General features: G+C 45.1%; 1 protein-coding gene across 1 annotated transcript in view; it reads right to left on the minus strand.

Annotated features, from left to right (window-relative positions):
- LOC121289422 (collagen alpha-1(XXIV) chain) overlaps positions 1 to 22,208 on the minus strand; it is a 615,168-nt gene that overhangs the window by 196,370 nt on the left and 396,590 nt on the right. Inside the window, exons 13-15 of the mRNA XM_041208885.1 lie at positions 16,932 to 16,976; positions 8,669 to 8,722; positions 8,499 to 8,543 (exon numbers count right to left, since the gene is read on the minus strand). Of these exons, the coding sequence (XP_041064819.1) occupies positions 8,499 to 8,543; positions 8,669 to 8,722; positions 16,932 to 16,976 (144 nt within the window). The remainder of the gene's footprint in view (positions 1 to 8,498; positions 8,544 to 8,668; positions 8,723 to 16,931; positions 16,977 to 22,208) is intronic.

Consider the following 22,208-nt stretch of genomic DNA (forward strand, 5'->3'; position numbering starts at 1 on the left):
TCTATAAATGATTTGAACGTGGGAACCATGTGTAATATTTCCAAGTTTGCTTGATGGGAACGTGGGTTGTGAGGGGGATGCAAAGTGGTTTCAAGGGGATTTAGACAGGCTAAGTGAGTGGGCAAGAACATAGCAGATGGAAAATAATGTGGAAAAATGTTACGTTACCACTTTGGTAGGAAAATCAGAAATGCAGAATGTTTCTTGAACAGTGAGAGATCGGGAAGTGCTGATATCCAAAGGGACCTGGATGTCCTTGTTCATGAGTCACTAAATGCTAGCATGCAGGTGCAGCAAGCAATTAGGATGGCAAATGGTATGTTGGCCTTTATCACAAGAGGATTTGAGTACAGGTAAAGAGGTCTCGCTGCAATTGTATAGAGCCTTGGTGAGACCACAGCTGGAGTATTATGTACAGTTTTAGTCTCCTTATCTACGGAAGGATATACTTGCCAAGAGGAAGTGCAAAGAAGGTTCACCAGGCTGATTCCTGGGATGGTGGGATTGTCTTATGAGGAGCGATTGAGGAGACTGGGCCTGTATTCTCTAGAGTTTCGAAGAATGAGAAGTGATCTCATTGAAGCGTACAATATTCTTACAGGGCTCAACAGGGTGGATATAGGAAGGATATTTCCCCCGGTAAGAGGTCCAGAACCAGGGGGCACAATTTCAGAATAAGGGACAGGCCATTTAGGGCTGAGATGAGGAGGAATTTCTTCATTCAGATGGTGGTGAATCTTTGGAATTCTCTACCCCAGAGAGCTGTGGAGGCTCAGAAATTGAGTATGTTCAAGACTGAGATTGATAGATTTCTAGATAATAATAACATCAAGGGGTATGGGGATAGCTTGGGAAAATAGCATAGATAAAGCTAGTATGCAGGTACAGCAGATAATAAGGAAGGCAAATGGAATTTTGGCATTTATTACTAAAGGAATAGAGCATAAAAATAGGGAAGTGTTGTTGCAACTATACAAGGTGTTGCTGAGAGCACCTGGAGCACTGTGCACAGTTTTGGTCCCCTCACTTGAGGAAGGATGTAGTTGCATTGGAGGCGGTTCAGAGGAGGTTCACTAGATTGATTGTCTTATGAGGATAGATTGAGCAGTTTAGGCCTTACTCGCTAGAGTTTAGAAGGGATGAGAGGAGATTTAATTGAGGTATATAAGATGCTAAAGGGGACAAAGTAGACGTGGAGCGGATGTCTCCCCTTGTGGGGCATTCTAGAATGAGAGGCCATAGTTTTAGGCTAAGGGGTGGTAGATTTAAATCAGAGATGAGGAGGAATTACTTTTCTCAAAGGGTCGTGAATCTGTGGAATTCACTACCTCAGAGTGCAGTGGATGCCGGGACGTTGAATAAATTTAAGGCGGAGACAGACAGACAGATTTTTAATTAGTAACGGGTTGAAAGGTTATGGGGAGAGGGCGGGAAATTAGAGTTTAGGCCGAAATGAGATCAGCCATGATCGTATTGAATGGCGGGGCAGGCTCGAGGGGCTGAATTGCCCATTCCTGCTCTTAGTTCTTATGTCTCTTATGATCAGCCACGATCTAGTTCAATGACAGAGCAGGCTCGAGGGGCAGAATGGCCTACTCCTATTTCCTATGATTCGATGTTAGTATCTTTGACATAGCTGCCGTTTAAATAATTTATTATTCTGCAGAATTGATGTATAACATATGAATACGCAATCTGTGAAGGGAACATGTGTTGGAGCCAAGGTTTTGTTTTATATTGTGGTGACAACAGGTAATGATTCCAATACTACCTAGAAATCTGACAGAAGAAAAACAAATGATCACTTGTAGAAAATAAATTAAAGTTCCACTTTATTATCTTTTTGTTCCTGGAAAGATTTCAGTCTTTAAAAAAAATTATAGAAAAGAATAGACAAAAGCGATCCAGGTGTTTCAAAGATGGAGCGATGGAAATGAGGGGATGTGTATTAAAAATTAGGGAGTTACAATTAAGAAGGGGAATCTGGTTGAAGGTTTTCTCTCAGAAGAATAATGTTACATAGAAAGTATTGCACAGAAACAGGCCATTTGGCCCCGGGTCATGCTGGGTATTCATGCTCCACACGAGCCTCCTCACTCCCCTCTTCATCTCACCTTATCACCATACCCTTCTCCCTCATGTGCTTATCCAGCTTCCCCTTAAATGTCTCTAAACCGTTCAACTCAACCACTCCCTGTGGTAGCGCATCCCACATTCTCGCCACCCCCTGGGTAAATAGGTATCTCCTTATTTCCCTAGGAATTCTTTGCTAGGGACGGTCACTGAAGCAGCCAGTGGAGCCCAGAAACAACTGGCTGCATTTTGGAGAGATGGGATGAGGGATCTGGTGGGAAGGCAGAAGGATCTCCAAACCTAATGTCTTACAAAACACTCTTGTGTAAAGCTTTGTGGGTCTACACGTGCTTCTGTTGTTTTGTTGAGTGATGCTCACTAACCCTGGAGCATGACCTTATTTGGTCCTCTTTATTCTAATCTTCTCTGACTCCATTTTATAGAACTAGTGACGAAGACCATTTCAGCTTCACAGTTTCAGTCTTGGCCTTTTTTCTGAACTTTGTAATGGACAACTGTATAGGTTTAGCTCACGGGCTGAACAATTGGCAGTGGAGTAGAAGGCTGTTGATTTAAGTCCAGGTGCTTTCTAAGCTGTTTTGGACACTGAGGGATATGGGGATAGTGCAGGAAGGTGAAGTTGAGGTAGAAGATCAGAGATAATCTTATTGAATGGTGGAGGAGGCTCGAGGGGCTGAATGGTCTCCTCCTGTTCCTATTTTTTATGCTTTTATTTGTGCTGAAGTATTTAATGATTTGCAGATACCCACAGTGAACCAAGGTACTAACAGCTTTTATGGATAAATAAGCTTTTTGTGCGATATGGTTCTCATGAAATAAGATAACTTGTAAAGAATATATTTTCTGTCTCTTTATGCCTTTATTTCTCTCTGGGCTGAGTGCTTTTATTTGTGGTGGCACCAGGATATTAGAACAAGTGTTGGACCATTTGCTTCATAGCAGGATAGCAGTGTCATGAGTGTGGGAGTTAAGGCACAGTATGGAGATGTTGTTATTGGAATTTTGTTTGTTGTGTTTGAGAGGTTGATGGAGAGTTTAAGCTGGGGTTGGGTTGTGGCTAGCCAAGGTCGAGCAGAATTTCAACTCCACATATAATGTTCCTGCACTGATGAGTAAGAGAGATTGGCCTTGATATGTGCAGGGACGCAACTAGGGAGTGGGGGAGCGTGTTTGCAAGGAAAGGGTCAGGGGTTGGGGTGAGGGGAACCTGGGAAGGCCGGGAAGACTGGACAACTGGCCCCACTGCTGGGCAGGAGGGCCAGTTAGCAGAAAACCACAGCTGGAGACCCCAGCAAATGGCGAGATCATTGGGCAGAACGATTGGGAAATGTCAATTCGGGAACGATTGCAGACCTGAAGGGTTGGTGAAAGATTGTCAACCTGAGGCGTTAGCTCTGGCTCTTCTCTCTCCCCACAAGGTGCCAGACCTGCTGAGTATTTCCGGCATGTTCTTTTTTCTGTTTTCTTTTGGCAAGGACTAATCCGCCCAATTTGAATATTCAACACAGGATTAAATTTACTTCCAACTTTCTTGTCAAAGGGAGAGGCTAGCATTGTGGCTATGTTACTGGGCTACTAATCCAGAGATTTAAATTCAAATCCTACCACGGCAGCTGGTGAATTTAAGTTCAGTTAATTCAATAAATCCAGTATAAAAAGCTAGTCTCAGCAATGGTGAACATGAAACTACTGATTATTGTAAAAACCCATCTAGCTCTCCAATGCCCTTTAGGAAGGCAATTTGTCATCCATACCTGGTTGGGGGCCTAAATGTGACTCCAGAGGCACAACAATGTAGTTGACTCTTAATTGCCCTTTGAAATGGCCTAACAGGGCAATTCAGTCCTCAGGAATAGGCTAACCACCAGCTTGACGAATGCTGGCCTGGTTGTGATGGCTTTTCTTCTGACCTCTGTCCAGTTTCAATCCAAACCCAAACTTCGGCTCTGGCCAGGGTCCATACTGTTTCAAGCAACAGACATGCTGTCGAAGCTTTTCATTTTGCACTCATCAGGACAGATGTGAGTGGGCATTCTAGCACATATAAATGAGCCTCATCGCAAGCCTGACTGAATATTAAATTGGTGTTAGCGTATTGTTAGAAGCAACAAACATTTCTTAAAATTCATTTACAGGAAGTAGGCATCACTGGCTAGGCCAGCATTTATTGCCTATCCCAAACTGCCCTTGAGAAGGTGGTGGTGAGCTGCCTTCTTGAACCGCTGCAGTCCGTGTGGTGTAGGTACACCCACAGTGCTGTTAGGGAGGGAGTATCAGGATATTGACCCAGTGACAGTGAAGGAATGGCGATATATTCCCAAGTCAGGATGACGAGTGACTTGGAGGGGAACTTCCAGGTGGTGGTGTTCCCATCTATCTGCTGCCCTTGTCCTTCTAGATGGCAGTGGTCGTGGGCTTGGAAGGTGCTGTCTGAGGAGCCTAGGTGAGTTTCTGCAGTGCATCTTGCAGATGGTACACACTGCAGCTACTGTGCGTCGGTGGTGGAGAGAGTGAATATTTGTTGATGTGGTGCCAATCAAGTGGGCTGCTTTGTCCTGGACAGTGTCCAGCTTCTTGTGTGTTGTGGGAGCTGCACTCATCCAGGCAAGTGGAGAGTATTCCATCACACTCCTGACTTGTGCCTTGTAGATGCTGGACAGGCTTTGGAGTCAGAAAGTGAGTAACTCACCACATAATTCCTAGCCTCTGACTTGCTCTTGTAGCACAGTATTTATATGGCTAGTGCGGTTCAGTTTCTGGTTAATGGTAACCCCCAGAATGTTGATGGTGGAGAACTCAGTGATGGCAATGCCTTTGAATGTCAAGGGGCGATGGTTAGAGTCTCTCTTGTTGGAGATGGACATTGCCTGGCACTTGTGTGGTGCGAATGTTACTTGCTACTTGTCAGCCCAAGCCTGGATATTGTCCAGGTCTTGCTGCATTTGGACATGGACTGCTTCAGTATCTGAGGAGTTGCAAATGGTGCTGAACATTGTGCAATCATCAGCGAACATCCCCACTTCTGACTTTATAATGGAAGGAAGCAGCTGAAGATGGTTGGGCCTAGGACACTACCCTGAGGAACTCCTGCAGTGATGTCCTGGAGCTGAGATGACTGACCTCCAACAACCACAACCATCTTCCTTTGTCTGAATCAAACCAGCGGAGAGTTTTCCCCCTGATTCCCACTGACTCCAGTTTTGCCAGGGCTCCTTGATGCCACACTCGGTCAGATGCTGCCTTGATGTCAAGGGCAGTCACTCTCACCTCACTTTGGGAGTTCAGCTTTTTTGTCCATGTTTGAACCAAGGCTGTAATGAGGTCAGGAGCTGAGTGGCCCTGGCAGAACCCAAACTGGGCATCAGTGAGCAGGTTATTGCTAAGCAAGTGCTGCTTGATAGCACTGCTGATGATCCCTTCCATCACTTTACTGATTATGGAGAGCAGACTGATGGGGCGTTAATTGGCCGGGTTGGATTTGTCCTGCTTTTTGTGTGCAGGACATACTTGGCAATTTTCCACATAGTCGGGTAGATGCCAATTTTGCAGCTGTACTGGAACAGCTTGGCTAGGGGCACAGCAAGTTCTGGAGCACAAGTCTTCAGTACTATCACCAGAATGTTGTCAGAGCCCATAGGCTTTGCAGAATCCAATGCCTTTAGCCATTTCTTGTGGAGTGAATCAAATTGGCTGAAAACTGGCATCTGTGATGCTGGGGACCTCTGGAGGAGGCCGAGATGGATCATCCACTTGGCACTTCTGGCTGAAGATTGTTGCGAATGCTTCAGCCTTATCTTTTGCACTGATGTGCTGGGCTCCCCCATCATTGAGGATGGGGATATTTGTGGATCCTCCTCCTCCAGGGAGTTGTTTAATTGTCCACCACCATTCACAACTGGATGTGACAGGACTGCAGAGCTTAGATCTGATCTGTTGGTTGCGGGATTGCTTAGCTCCTTCTATCACTTGCTGCTTATGCTGTTTGGCACGCAAGTAGTCCTGTGTTATAGCTTCACCAGGTTGACAGCTCATTTTTAGGTATGCCTGGTGCTGCTCCTGACAGGCCCTCCTGCACTCTTCATTGAACCAGGGTTGATCCCCTGACTTGGGAGATAAGCTGGGCCATGAGGTTACAGATTGTGTTTGAGTACAATTCTGCTGCTGCTGATGGCCCTCAGCACCTCATGGATGCCCAGTCTTGAGTTGCTAGATCTGTTCAAAATCTATCCCATTGAGCATGGTGGTCGCGCCACACAACACGATGGAGGGTATCCTCAATGTGAAGGTGGGACTTGGTCTCCACAAGGACTGTGTGGTGGTCACTCCTACCGATACGGTCATGGACAGATGCATCTGCAGCAGGCAGGTTGGTGAGGATGAGGTCAAGTGTGTTTTTCCCTCTTGTTGGTTCCCTCTCCACCTGCTGCAGACCCAGTCTAGCAGCTATGTCCTTTAGGACTCGGCCAGCTCAGTCAGTAGATGGGCATTGAAATCCCCCACTCAGAGTACATTCTGCACCCTTGCTACCCTCAGCACTTCCTCCAAGTGGGGTTCAACATGGAGGAGCATTGATTCATCAGCTGGGGGGTGGGGGGGAGGTGGAATGTTGGGGAGCAGAACATGGTAATCAGCAGGAGGTTTCCTTGCCCATGTTTGATCTGATGCCTTGAGACTTCATGGGATCCAGAGTCAATGTTGAGGACTCCCAGGGCAACTCCCTCCCGACTATATACCACTGTGCCCCCACCTCTGCTGGGCCTGTCTTAACCAGGGTTGGTGATGGCGATGTCTAGGACATGATCTATAAGGTATGATTCCGTGAGGATGATTATGTTAGGCTGTTGCTTGACTAGGCTGTGAGACAGCTCTCCCAATTTTGGGAGAAGTCCCCAGATGTTAGGAAGGGGGATTTTGCTGGGGTGACAGGGCTGATATTGCTGTTGTTGTTTCCGGTGCCTGGGTCGATGCCAGGTGGTCTGGTTTCATTCCTTTTTACTGACATTGTAGCAGTTTGATACAACTTGCTAGGCCATTTCAGTGGGAAATTTAGAGTCAGCCACATTACTGTGGGTCTGGAGTCACATGTAGGCCAGACCAGGTAAGGACTGCAGATTTCCTTCCCTAAAAGACATTAGTGAACCAGATAGATTTTCACAACAATCGACAGTGGTTTCATGGTCACCATTAGACTTTTAATTCCAGATTTTTATTGAATTCAAATCCCACCATCTTCCTACTGTTAATTTAAGAGGTAACAAACACTGTGTAGATATGAAAACAATTTATTAAAAAGTGTTCCTTCAAGGGCATGCACAGGAATAAAAACTCATCTCGCTCAACATTCTATCTGTTTGACTTCCCCGGGCAATATGGTTTCAATTGATGTTGGAGGCAGCCAGAAATGTTAATTCATGAATGATGTAAATCACATGACATCAGCCATGAAAATCCTGGAACCTATGAATCAAATGTACTGTTCACCTTTTGTCATTTTACAAGCACTAAACTCAATTTAGAAAAACTCACTCCACATGTGATTTCTTCCCTCTCTCCCCAGCTGTTTTATTCACATCAAAAGGCATTGGCCCAGACTCTGCTGCTAGAATAGCGGTGAGATTATCAGTGCTCCGTTACATCAGTAACTATCAGTTACATGCAAATCACACAGCAACTTCCGATGTGCAGCTGAGACACAGAAACCCTAAAGTTGCTGTCTGAGATGTGCTGTTCCTCAAAGCTGTGTGAGGAGCTACCCCTCACCTTCTGACTCCCCATTCACAGGTATTGAATGGGCTGAGGTTCCTGTACCGGCATCATAGATAGAGAATAACTCGCCACAGAAAGTTAGGGCTATTCTATTCATCCCACTCAATCTTATTTTCCCCCCTCTTTATTTCTCGTTCCGTACCTGATCTGAATTCACTATTTTAACGAACATTTCCTGTTTCAGATTCTGTGCCGCTCATTAATAATTCTTCAGTCGGGGTCAATTGACCCGGTAACTGCTGCTTGCCCTGTACACAAAAGGCCGGGATTTTCCGGCCCCCTCACGGGTGAGACCCCAGCCAGAAGTCCATTGACTTGCGGAGGGACCGGATGATCCCGGTGGTGGGAGAGAGCGGAAAATCCTACCCAGAGATCCCCGTGGAGGGCACAGTGCTGATTTGTTGCTGAGCAAAAGCACCCAGTAAGCCTGTGAGCTAGAGTCAGTGGAACAAACGGCTGTTCAGAGCACAGACCTGTCCAACTGAGAAAGGACAGAAGTCCTGCCGGTTATTGAATTGTACACCATTCAACCATTGTGTGTTCAGCACAACGCTGAGTCCCTAGAAAAATGCTTTGCTTAGATCAACTGATTCCTTATAGATAAAAGTATCCAGAAAAAAATGAAATATTTAGATCACCTTATCACCTTTCAGTCCAGGCTGTCCAACACTTCCCACCAGACCCTGCAAAGGAATTGAGACAGGGGAAGAAAATAGTTCTGTAACATCTGAAAGGTATGAACCTCGCGTCAGAGAAAGGTGTTTCTGAGAATCAAGAAACGGACAATTCAATGCCTTAGGAAAATTACCTGAGGTCCTGGGATCCCCGGGAGGCCAGTTAACCCTACAGGACCAACGTCACCCTACAGGTAAAATCAAATCAAATTTGTGGTTAATATTAACCAGCAAGGCTTTCTCTCCGCTGTAAACTCACCTTGTGCTTATTGATTAGAATCATTGAATCAGGAGGGGGCCATTCGGCCCATCGTGCCTGTGCCGACTCTTTGAAAGATCTGTCCAATTAGTCCCACTCTCCCCTGTTCTTAACCCCGCCTAGTCCTGCAAATTTTTCCCCTTTCAAGCATTTATCCAATTCCCCCTTTTGGGAGTTATTATTGAATCTGCTCCTTATGCCCTTTCAGGAAGCATGTTCCAGAACACAACAACTCACTGCATCGCCCCCCCCCCCTCTGGCTTTTTCCTGGATTATCTTAAATTCGTGTCCCTCTGGTTACTGACCACCCTGCCACTGGTAACAGTTGTCCCTTCCTTTCTTCTTTCACAGGATGTGGGTGCCACTGGCAAGGTCAGCATTTGCTGCCCATCCCTAATTGCCCTTGAACTGAGTAGCTTGCTAGGCCCCTTCAGAGGGCAGTTAAGAGGCAACCACATCGCTGTGGGTCTGGAGTCACATGTAGGCCCAGACCAGGTAAGGACGGCAGATTTCCTTCCCCCCAAGGACATTAGTGAGCAAATGGGTTTCTACAACAATTGACTGGTTTCATGGTCATCATTATTGAATCTCGCTTTCAGCTCCAGAGTCATTAATTGAATTTGAATTCCACCAGCTGGTGTAGCGGGTTTTGAACCCGTGTCCTCAGAGCATCAGCCTGGGCCTCTGGGTTACTAGCCCAGAAACATTTTCACTACACCACCATCCTCCCAACTCTTTATTTACTCAATCAAAACTCTTCCTGATTTTGAACACATCAGTTAAATCTAAGAGGAAAATCTAACAGTCATGACTTTTTGACACACTCCTTCTGGCACTACAAGTGAAAACCTTGAACATCCTCGTCACCCCCTCCTAGTGTCAGTCAGAAGTCCCCTCTCCAACACCCTCAGGCCCTGGGAGGGCAGGTTGAGTAGTGCTTTGTGAAGGGTGCAGTGACTACTCCCCAACAGGACATCAATACCTTTCTGTACATCAACATCTGACTGATTCCTCGCACAGACCATAAGGATTGGAGCAGGAGTAGACCTGCTCTTGTTTCTAGCTCTTTTACAGAAAGGTACTTGTAAAGTTACATAACATAGCGATGTATAGCACAGAAACAGGCCATTCGGCCCAACACATCCATGCTGGTGTTTAATGCTCCAAGCAAGGAGGCTGAATGACCTACTCCTGTTCCCCTGCTCCTGTTTCCTTATGTTCCACCGGGGATAAGGAGTCTCTAGTCTGAAGATGCACAGAGATAGTAGAATAATCTTACTCTGAAAAGTTTTCTTATAAATGATTACAGCCATTTACAAATGATTACAAAGTTAGATAGTATTTGTAGCAAAGAAACAGATCATTCAGTCCAAATAGTCCATGCCGGTGTTTCTGCTCCACAAGAGCCTCCTCCCACCCCCTCTTTGTCTCACCCCAACAGCATATCCTTCTATTCCCTTCTCTCTCATGTGTTTGTCCAGCTTTCCCTTAAATGTATCTACACCATTTCGCCTCAACCACTCCCTGTGGTAGCGAGTTCCACATTCTCACCGCTCTCTGGGTAAAGAGGATTCTCCTGAATTCTCTATTAGATGTATTAATGATGATTTTATATTGGTGGCCCCTAGTTTTGATCTTGTTCAAAAGTAGAAATGTTACATTTACCCTATCGATCCATTTGACCATTTTTTTAAAATAAAAAGTATATATTTTTAAAAATCTATTCACTGATTTCCTATTTTCTTAAAATGCTAAGAGATTTCATGTTGGACATGCAATTTGCCATCACCACATTCAGAGTGTACAGTTTGTGTGTGCTTCCTCAGTGATTCCTGCTGTTCAGCTCCTTTGCTGACATCCAGCACTCATAGTAAACGTGAAAGTTCTCCATTAAACTAAAGGAGCTGTAGTTCCCATAGAAATATCAGCAAAGGAGGCCATTCAGCCTATGCTGTAATATATCTATATCCTGTTAACCATTCACATAAAAAGTAACATTCTAATCTCTGTTTTTCGAACTAATAATAGAATCATGGAATAACGTAGAGCAAAGGGAGGCCATTCAGCTCATTTGCCCGTGCTGGCCCTTTGCAAGAGCTAACTAATCAATCCAACTCTCTTGCTTTCACTCCCTCGTGCATTTTTTTTCTCTTCCAGTGTTTATCCAGTTTCCTTTCGAAAGTTAATATTGAATCTGCTTCCACTGCCCTTTCGGGCAGCGCGTTCCAGATCACAACAACTCAAACATATCAAAACCCTTCATGATTTTGGACACCTCTACCTCATCCTCCTGTAACGTGCCCTGATCGAAAGAGAACAATCATTGCTTCTCCGGTCTCACTACTCAAGTCTCTGGTAAATTTATAATTCTGTCCTGCAGCTTCTCCAAGGCTTTGAACTCTCTCCTGAAGTGTGGCATCCAGCTCAGGTCTAACCAGTGTTTTTGGAAGGTTTGATATAACTTGCTTGCTTTTATACTTCTATATCTCTATTTATAAAGCCCAAGATACCATAATTGCATTTATGGCTTTTTGTTACTGAATCACTAACCAGAGGAAACAATCTCTCATTTGTCATGCTCACAAATCATTTCAAGATTTGGAATTCACTTATTTTATTTCCTTAACCTACTCGACTGTCGTAAATAAGAATCAGGTTTTTGAATCCCTCATTATAACCATATTCTCTCAGCCCTGGTATCATTGAAGTCAAGCTACAATTAATTTAATTAATCATTCTGTCTCCAATTTCTTTATTCCACAACAGAATGCCAAACTGCAAATGTTAAGCCAACAATTAAGAATTTAAATCTGAGAGATTTTGGCTAGGCAAAGGAATTGAAGTTAAGGCAGTTGGGTCAAGACTTGCAGTTATATAATGTCTTTCATGACCACAGCAACCCAAAGCGCTTTACAGCCAATGAAATATTTTCTGAACTACAAACGCTACTATAATATGCAAAAAACAGTAGCCAATTTACATGCAGCAAGCTCCACAGAGGCTAACGCACTAATGCCCAGGCCATTTGTTTTTGTGATATTGATTCAGGGATAAATATTGGGAAGAACTCCTCTTCTCTTCTTCAAATACTGCCATGGGATCTTCCTGTGCAGCTGAGAGCAGACAGGCTATTGGTGTAATGTCTCATCCAAAAGACAGCACTCTCTGACAGTGCAGCACTCCCTCGGTCAGCAATGGGATATCCGCCTAAAATTTGTGTTCAAGCGACTGCCGATGGAACTGAACTCACCATCTTCTGACTCAGGGACAGGAATGCTACAAACTGAGCCTTGGTGGGATAGGGCCAAGGTGCTGAATGGCCCACCCTTGCTTCTATGTAACTATGGTACAACCAATGATTGTAATTGACAATGTACTGAGGTCAAATGGGCAGGATGGAAGTTAAATCCCCACCTTGTTACTCACTCACCCCGAAGCTACTGGAAAATGACAGGTTTCAAAGAAAGACTTGCATTTTTGTAGCACCTTTCATGACCACAGGATGTCTCAAAGTGCTTTTCAACCAGTGAAGCACTTTTGAAGTGTAGTCCCTTTTGTAATGTAGCAAAACCTGATCTTCCAGTCAAGCAGTTAGGACCTGCTGCTCAGAGGGTGGAGGGTCCATTTTAAGTGGATGAACATTGTATCCCCACAGGCCATTGGGACCTGACTGTAATATTTAAGTTGTCGGGGCAGGAAATGCTGTCAGCTTCACAACCAGGCCAATCCAGGCCAGGCGCAGAGTGGGGCAGGAGCAGTCCGTGGAGATATGCTTGTAACATTTTTAAATATTTCCCTCTAGGAACTTATGGAGCAGGATATGTACCCCATGCCCCCCCCACCCCCACCCCAACAGCCCCATAATGAAATGGAAGGCCTCGCATGTCACCTTTTACACTCCCACCCCCACCCAATGATCCCCCAGCAGGGCAACATGGCAGCTCATCCAGCAGACATATCTGCTAGCAAATTGACTCATGGCTGTAAAGCTCGGTGCCAGTTGATGCTGACTATCTGCCTGGCATGGGTGGCGTTTAAGGGTTGAAATACCCAAGCAGTATGGTGACCCTGGTAGGCGTCCATCACAGGATGCTACAAGTACCAGTAAGATCAGCCAATTTGTAGTGTATTGGTGTATCAATCAGGTGATGTACATTCTCCTCACTAAATTCATCAATCTCCACAAAGCAGAGACAAGAGCTCTAGGATAAAAACAAAAAGCTGCGGATGCTGGAAATCCAAAACAAAAACAGAAATACCTCGAAAAACTCAGCAGGTCTGGCAGCATCGGCGGAGAAGAGTACAGTTGACATTTTGAGTCCTCATGACAGTTCTGTTGCAGGGTCATGAGGACTCGAAACATCAACTGTGCTCTTCTCTGCCGATGCTGCCAGACCTGCTGAATTTTTCCAGGTATTTCTGTTTCTGTTTTTGACAAGAGCTCTAGGGTTTACCAGGAAATGATTTCCCTCCAGGCGCAGAGAGAGTAATTGACCACACCGTCAAAGCTTCATGTGCTCCGTACTGGGTACCCAAGTGTGCCCAAACAGAAGGGGCTTTTGTTCTCCCAATGTTCAGCTGGCATATTACCATAGGCAGGATGTGTAAAACTGCGCCCGCTTTCCTGGCATCTCACCCAATGCCTCCACCAAGGCATGTTCAAGGGATGAACATGGGTTTTCCTTTTCTGTTGGGTCCTCCATGATCTTTCTGGGAGTTGATGGAACATCTGTCTGATGTTCCTCATCCATGAGCTCAACCTGCAGCTTGGCTTCCATCACCACGCTGTGTTCGTTCCTGTGTCTTGGCACCTCACAGTGGTGTGCACTGGCGAGTTGGTGTTCACTCCTCTCCTGCTCCAGCATCGCTTTGCTGCCTCTGCTGGGGAATGGAAGTTTGGTCACCGTGGTGTTCCCAGGCCGTGTGACAGCAGCCATTCAATCCTGAGGCTGGGGCTCCTCGTCCTGTTGTTGGTTATTTTCACGTGTATCTTTGGCTCAAAGTTTGGTGGTACTTATCTGAACGTTTGGCTGGTCTGACCAAAGAGGATCTTCACCACCTGCAGGGAAGTTGGGCAATCCGGCCCTATAAAGAGTGAAGGTAATTCAGAGCTGAAGTCCCAGTCCAGAAGTCCCCTCACTGATGGGTCTCTTGGGAACTTGCAGTTCCGTCCAGTTGATGACAGAGGTTGTTTTGACTTCTTCTGCCATTTTGAGGACTTTAAGGGCAACATGGGTATGGCTGCTTGAGAGAGAAAAGGGTTGGCAAACCATAATGGCATGGTTCCCAGATCATGCCAATGACTGGGCATTGGATTCCTCCAGTGCCATTGATGTGGTGTGTCTGTCGTTTTGTAGCCAGAGACCTTTCAGCCCCAATTCCTTGTCCGAGGGACCCATAACACTGCCTCCCGTGTCTAATTTAAAATGGGTGAGGTGGCTGTTTACAGAGATGTCAGCATTCCAAAAGGAGAATCTGAGATCCTTGATATCACCCAAGAAGCACCCTTATCACCACAAGATCCTCCAATTATGGCCCAATTTTAATCACGCCACCATTAGTGAACATACCTTCAGCTACTGGGCCCTAAGATCAGGAATTGTCCACGCTAAAAACCTCTTCTCCTTTCTCTCTCTCTCTCTTGTCCTTAAAAACTACCTCTTAGACCAAACTTCTGGTCACCTGTCTGATATCTCCCTTTGTGGCTTTGAGAAATTTTGTTTGAAAATCGCTCCTGAGAAGCACCTGGGGACGTTTTATGACTGCTAGTGCAACAACAACTTACATTTTAAAGCACCTTTAACATAGTTTTATTACATTAAAGAGGCTATGTAAATTAATGTCGTGGTTGTTGTTGCTGGTCCTCACTTCCCCTATCAGTTTCACTCAGACCGTTGAGCGTCGAGCTTGGCGATGTGGGGCAGCCACTGAGAAGACAATGCCTGTCAGGAGCACAAGTATAATGATAGAGGAGCTCGCTCATCAGAGCCACACCCCTACCAGAGCTCTGACCGAGCAAACAATCAGCGGCATCTCCAGGTTCACATTCATCTTGTCCATCGTGCAAATAACCCTATCCCTCCCTCAGTATAACTGCTTATTAAAAAGATAACTTGCAGCGGATTTATCCTAAAACTACCTGGCCTCTTGAAAACATGCTGGCGTTTCCTGAGACACGACTCAATTTCACCAAGTTTCAGATATCTCACTGACATCCAGATCTTGAAGCATTATACCCTTTGGGTTAATGATCAGACTCCTTCAAATCTCATCAGAACTCATTCAGATGTTCAGTCAGTGACTAGGCACTTCACCGAAGAAACTTTCCTTTTCTCACCTTGAAGAGGATTCCAAGGTCTATAAACCTGTTGCTTTTTAAAACATTCCAAGAAACGTACAATTAAAGAAAATGAAATATTTTAAGATTAAGATTTCATGTTGTCATGGACGATGTATTTTCAGGATTGGAGGTATGGAATTTGGTAACACGGAACTTCAATATAGCTGAAAAAAAGAGACATGTCAAAACTTTCCATCTTGCACTCAGCAGGACACTTTGCAAGAATACCAATATAAGGGGAAAACAACAATTTATACTGTATGTGAAGAGAGTGTTGATTGGTTGGCAAGTGGACTCTGATTGGTAGAGGTGTTGCCATGGCGAATGCATCAGTGATAAAAAGCTTTGACCCTTCTCTCTCTTTCAGCCATACTGGAATGGAATTAGAATATAAACTCCAATTTGAAAGTTTCAGACTCTTTTTTTCAATAACAACCATTTACCGAAGCATTTTTTCCCTGTTTTTGATGTAAACCTTTCATTTGCTTAAGTTCCACTTGGAGCAGAGAGGGTCAAGAGGAGATAAAATGTGAGGTGTTCAAAACCATGAAGAGCAAAACTGTTTCCAGTAGCAGGATAATCAGTAACCAGAGGACGTGGATTTAATTGGCAGAGGAACCAGAGAGGAAGATGAAGGGAATTTTGTTTTCATACAGTGAGTTGTTGTGATCTGGAATGCGCTGCCTGAAAGAGTTGGAGCAGGTTCAATAATAACTTTCAAAAAGGGAATGGGGTAAACACTGGAAGGGGAAAATTTGCAGCTAAAGGAGTAAGAGCAAGGGGGGGGATTGGGACCAATAGGATAGCCCTTTCAAAGAGCCAGCACAGGCACGTTGGGCTGAATGGCCTTCCTTTGGTGGTATAAAATTGGATAAATCTAAATTATTTCCGGCAGCTTTTTTTCTTAATGTTCTTACATTAATAGCAGTAACTTATGAGCCATTTGTTAACTGGCATGATTCCCATTTAAAACACAGTGATTAACTTGTCTTCAGAACAGCTGTTAGATCCTTAGATCTGGAAAACACCCATGGATTGACTGGTAGCCAAGGACTTACAAGAAGATCCTGACAAATGCATTTTAAGATGCATTTTAAACTTTAAAGTGATAATTGGAAACTGCAGTTGCTTACGAAGAGCAGGATATTTTTAGACAGTCGTGATCAAGACTGCAGGCTGTATAAATAGGATGATTACATGCAGAAAGCTTGCGTCTATAATGTTGGCAATATACATAAATACAACATAAATAATGTTCCACCATTCAATTAGATCATGGCTGATCAGTATCTGAACTCTGTCAACCCACTTTGGTCCCTTCATTCCCACACACAACTAATAATCCATCAAAATCAGAAATTACTGGGAAAAACTCAGCAGGTCTGACAGCATCTGTGGAGAGAGAGACAAAGTTAACGTTTCGAGTCCGTATGACTCTTCTTCAGAGCTATCTGTCAATCACAGTTTTGAAAGTATCAACAGACCTCCAGCCTCAACAGCTTTTTTTGGAGGGGGGGGTGACGGTGAGAAGAGAGAGTTTGGGATTTCCACTCCCCCTTTGTGTGGAGAAGTGCTTCCTGACAACACCCCTGAATGGCTTGGCTCCCAATTTGAAGGCTCTGTGCCCTTCTCTGGACTCTCCCGCCTGAGAAAATAGTTTCTCTCTATCAACCACATTAAAACGATTTAATCGTCTTGACCACTTTCAATTAGATCCCCCTTATTCTTCCATATTCAAAGTTAAGAAGATGGAAATACTGAGGGTAAAACTGGAACAGTGTTCACCCAATCGACTTACCCTCAGGCCAGGAAATCCAGGTTGACCAACTCCTCCAACCATCCCCTAAAAATCAAAAGCATTTCATGTCAATATTTGCATTGTGTTAGACTGACAGTTTAATATACTTACTGGGCAACAATCCCAGTTAATATCAGCCTATCGTTCCCCGTTGAGAGATGTGGATACTCAGTTGTTGAGTTTTTTCAAAACTGGGATCAATAGGTTGATATGGGCATCAAGGGATATGGGAATTGGGTGAAAAATTGAATTTTTTTACATTCATTTATGGGGTGTGGGCTTCGCTGGCTGGGCCAGCATTTATTGCCCATTGCTAATTGCCCTTGAGAAGGTGGTGGTGAGCTGCCTTCTTGAACCGCTGCAGTCCATGTGGTGAAGGTACACCCACAATACTGCTTGGGAGGGAGTTCCAGGATTTTGGCCCAGCGACAATGAAGGAACGGTGATATATTTCCAAATGAGGATGGTGAGTGACTTAGAGGAGAACTTCCAGGTGGTGGTGTTCCCATCTACCTGCTGCCCTGGTCCTCCTAGATAGTTTGGAGGGTGCTGTCTAAGGAGCCTTGGTGAATTCCTGCAGTGCATCTTGTAGATGGTACACACACTGCTGCTGCTGTGTGTGAGTGGTGGGGGGAGTAAATGGCACCCCTTCCACAAAAAAATCCGTGCACTGCGTTGTCCTGGATGGTGACCAGCTTCTTCAGTGTTACTGAAGCTGCACTCATCCAGGCAAGTATTCCATCACACTCCTTGTGCCTTGTAGATGGTGGACAGGCTTTGGGGAGTCAGGAGGTGAGTTACTTGTTGCAGGATTCCTAGCCTCTGACCTGCTCTTGTAGTCACAGTATTTATATGGCTGGTCCAGTTCAGTTCCTGGTCAATGGTAACCCCCAGGATGTTGATAGTCGGGGAGGGGGGGGTGTGGGGGGTGAAGAGGAGGTGTGGAATTCTGCAATGTTAATGCCATAGAATGTCAAGGGGCGATGGTTAGATTCTCTCTTGTTGGAGATGATGATTGCCTGACACTTGTGTGGTGTGAATGTTACTTGCCACTTGTCAGCCCAAGCCTGGATATTGTCCAGGTCTTGCTGCATTTGGACATGGACTGCTTCAGTATCTGAGGAGTCACGAATGGTGTTGAACATTGTGCAATCATCAGCGAACATCTCCATTTCTGACCTTATGATGGAAGGAAGGTCATTGATGAAGCAGCTGAAGATGGTTGGGCCCAGGACACTACCCTGAGGAACTCCTGCAGTGATGTCCTGGAGCTGAGATGACTGACCTCCAGCAACCACAACCATCTTTCTTTGTGCTAGGTATGACTCCAACCAGCAAGTGTTTTCCCCGATTCCCATTGACTCCAGTTTTGCTAGGGCTCTTTGATACCACACTCAGTGAAATGCCACACTCGGTCACCTCAGGAGTTCAGCTCTTTTGTCGATGTTTGAATCAAGGCCGTAACAAGGTCAGGAGCTGAGTGGCCCTGGCAGAACCCAAACTGAGCGTCATCGAGCAGTTTATTGATAAACAAGTGCTGCTTGATAGCACTGTTGATGACCCCTTCCATTACTTTACTAATGATCCAGAATAGACTGATGGGGCAGTAATTGGCCAGGTTGGATTTGTCCTGCTTTTTGTGTACAGGACATACCTGGGCAATTTTCTACATAGCTGGGTAGATGCCAGTGTTGTAGTTGTACTGGAACAGCTTGGCTAGGGACGCAGTAAGTTCTGCAGCACAAGTCTTCAGTATTATTGCTGGAATATTGTCAGGGCCCATATCCAGTGCCTTCAGCTGTTTCTTGATATTACATGGAGTGAATCAAATTGGCTGAAGACTGGCATCTGTGATGCTGGGGACCTCAGGAGCAGCTAGATGATCAGCCATGATCACACTAAATGCAAAGGAGGCTTGAAGGGCCGAAAGGCCTTCTCTTGCTCGCATTTCTTATGCTGTTTGGATAAAATCTAAAGTGACTCAAGGGTCACTTTTATCTTTCGAGGTATTGAGAGGATGGTCCTGGAGGTCCTGGAGATTTTGTAACATGTTAAAACTTGGCTGAAAACCTGAGATCCTTTGTAAGTAAGACACAAATTTTAAGCAGGTTTGACAAGGGCATTAATTTAGACATTTTTGCTCATATCGGTAGAGTTTGAAGACTCATCTCAGGTTAGGCTGATGGCGCATTTGCACAATTCTGTCTGCCCCAACTCGTCAGGTGGAGACAAGTTACAATCTAAGAACTGTATGTTTCAACCCACTCCTTCAGTATTTCCAAGAAGTTAATTCTGTGGTCAAACTACATACAGTACTTGCTGAGTGTGTAACCAGGTCACAGAACATCTTTCATTTCACCTGCAGGCAACATGAATGTAAGAGCTTTTGTGGTGTATTATTTGGAAATATGTTGTGATCTGGAATGCACCATCTGACAGGATGGTGAATGCAGAATCAACAGTGGCTTTCAAAAGGGAATTGAATTAATATTTCAAGCGTATGGTAGCGTAGTAATTATGTTGTTGGGTGAGCGGCTCAGATTAATGAGCAGGAGACATGAGTTGAAATCCCAGCCCGGCAGCAGGAAAACTTAAACTCAGTTAACAAAGCAAATCAGGAATAAAAAGGTAGCATCTGTAATGGTGACCATGAACCCACCTGGTTCACCCAGGGGAAGTGAATCTGCTGCCCTTACCCTGTCTGGCTCCATGTGACTCCACAGCAATGTGGGTGACTCTTAACTGCCCTTCCGAAATGGATTAGCAAGCCACTCGGCTGCACTGAAGGTGGCTCACTGCCTTCTCGAGGACAATTAGTCATGGTAAATGCTGACCTTGCCATCGATGCGCGCATCCCATAATGAATTGAGAAAAAAAATTGAAGGGGAAAAAATTCGCAGAGCTCTGGGGAAAGAGCAGGGGAGATTGGGACAAACCGGATAGCTCTTTTAGAGAGCCAGCACAGGCACGATGGGCTGAATTACCTCCCGCGGTGCTATATGCTGCTCTGAGAAAGGATGATCAGGTTCACTTTCATACATTATTGCATTGGATCCAATGAAATGGTACATTCCCTGAAGCATGAGCCTTGATGGCTGCAACTGTTAATGCTTTCCGTTTTACAGCATTTAGGACGATACAAATAAGGGTTAATTGCACGGTGTTGTACACCTAGTAAATTGGAGTTTAGGGTCGCAGTGTTCTAGCTTCAACTCTGAATCACGCTCCCCGTAAACTCAGCTCAGCTCACAGAGTGCAGAGCCAGTCTTGGATTTGCAAAATCACATTGACATCACAAACTGATGTTTTGTTCTGTTGGCTTCGCAATCAGAACATTGGGTCAGAGCTTCTGTGGGTGGTATTCACAGTTGGAAGTGTAAAATATGGAACACATAACGAATGTGCGTGTTAACCACATTAGGTTGCCACTCCACTCCTTTTTACTTACCTTCAGTCTGGAGTCGGGTCTGGTGAGAGAAGTGCAGTGTGGTGGGCTCCTGAGGCTTTCAGTGCAGGGCAGCAGCATCAAGTGAAGTGAAGCCATGCCCCTTTCTTACTACACTAGCTAGAATGGGTTGTGGGGGGGGGTGGGTGGGGGGAGTTAGCATGGGGGAGGGGGGGGTAGGATTGGGGGGGATTATGATGGGTCAGCGGGTAGGATGGTTTGGAATGATTAGGGTGGGTCCAGGGCGGGGTGGTTAGGATAGGTTGCGGGTAGGAAGGGTTGGGGATGTTCGAATGGATCATGGGGTGTCAGGTGGTCAGTCGGGGTGTGTCGGATGGGTCGGAGGGGGGGGCATTGGGTGGCCAGTCGGGGGAGATAGCTGGGAGGTTGGGAGAGTAGTTGGGGTGTGGAGATTGGGGGTAGTTGGGCATTAGGAGAGTAGTTGGGGGACAGGGTGTGGGGGTAGCTGGGTGGTCAGGGAGAATCTAGTGGAAGGCATGGTGTATGGTCAGTACTATAGTTACCCAGGAGTTAGAAGTGGTTTTAATCCTTCTAACTTTTCATGGGTAACAATTCTGCTCAGAGTTGGAACCATTCAAAGTCTCTGATTTATATCGGATGGTTCCCAGTGCAGCTTGAGATTCCCAATTTGGGAATTTGAACTTCCCGGGCAATTCCCGAGCAGTCCTTGACGGCAACCCCCAGTGCATCTTCTGGGATACCTCCCAGGAGATCGGAAGTTTGGGGCCATTGTGAATCAATGACTGTGCAATTTGCAACAAGATATATCATTGGGTTGTGAAAACATTATTGAGTTCTGTATGCAGGGCCTCCACTTGTGGGGAGAGACCAAAACACGATATAGGATTGTCACTAATAAATCCAATAAGGAATATGGAAGAAACTTCTTTATCCAGAGAGTGATGAGAATGTGGAACTCACTACCATAAAGAGCAATTGAGATGAATAGTATGGATGCATCTAAAGGGAAGCTCGTTAAACACATGAAGGAGAAAGGAATAGAAGGATATGCTGATGGGGTGAGATGAAGAGGGGTAGGAGGAGACACATGTGGAGTGTAAACACCAGCGTGGATTAGCTGGGCCGATTGGCCTGTTCCTGCGGTAGACTCTTTCTAACGTTAGACATTGTCGCAATAAAAAAACAAGTGGGCAGAATTTCCAATGTGGGTGTAGTTGGGACAATACACCCAGAATTATATCTTCTTTGTCGATGTTTATTTACATACAAATTTCCTGCCAATCTCAAGGAGACTGGCTCTAAACAAGTGGAGGTGAGTGTAAACAAGCGGAGGTGAGTGTAAACAAGTGGAGGTGAGTGTAAACAAGCAGAGGTGAGTGTAAACAAGTGGAGGTGAGTGTAAACATTGTGTGAATGTAAACAAGTGGAGGTGAGTGTAAACATTGTGTGAATGTAAACAAGCGGAGGTGAGTGTAAACAAGTGGAGGTGAGTGTAAACAAGTGGAGGTGAGTGTAAACATTGTATGAATGTAAACAAGCGGAGGTGAGTGTAAACAAACGGGGGTGAGTGTAAACAAGTGGAGGTGAGTGTAAACATTGTGTGAGTGTAAACATTATGTGAATGTAAACATTGTGTGAATGTAAACTTTCGGGGCCAGCGGAAGCGCAGATTTGATATTTTGCATTTCTTCCTTAAAACTGAAAATTAACGTTTCAAGCAATCTGACTTTGAGTAACGTAGATTAAGCAGGTTTATGCTTATTGTAAAGTAACACAATAAATGAGATGTTCTTCATTGAATTAAGATTCGTTAGTTAAGAGCCTGGTAGACCATGGCAGCAAATCTCCAG

Source organism: Carcharodon carcharias, chromosome 16 (assembly GCF_017639515.1).
Source record: "Carcharodon carcharias isolate sCarCar2 chromosome 16, sCarCar2.pri, whole genome shotgun sequence".
Lineage (NCBI taxonomy): Eukaryota > Metazoa > Chordata > Chondrichthyes > Lamniformes > Lamnidae > Carcharodon > Carcharodon carcharias.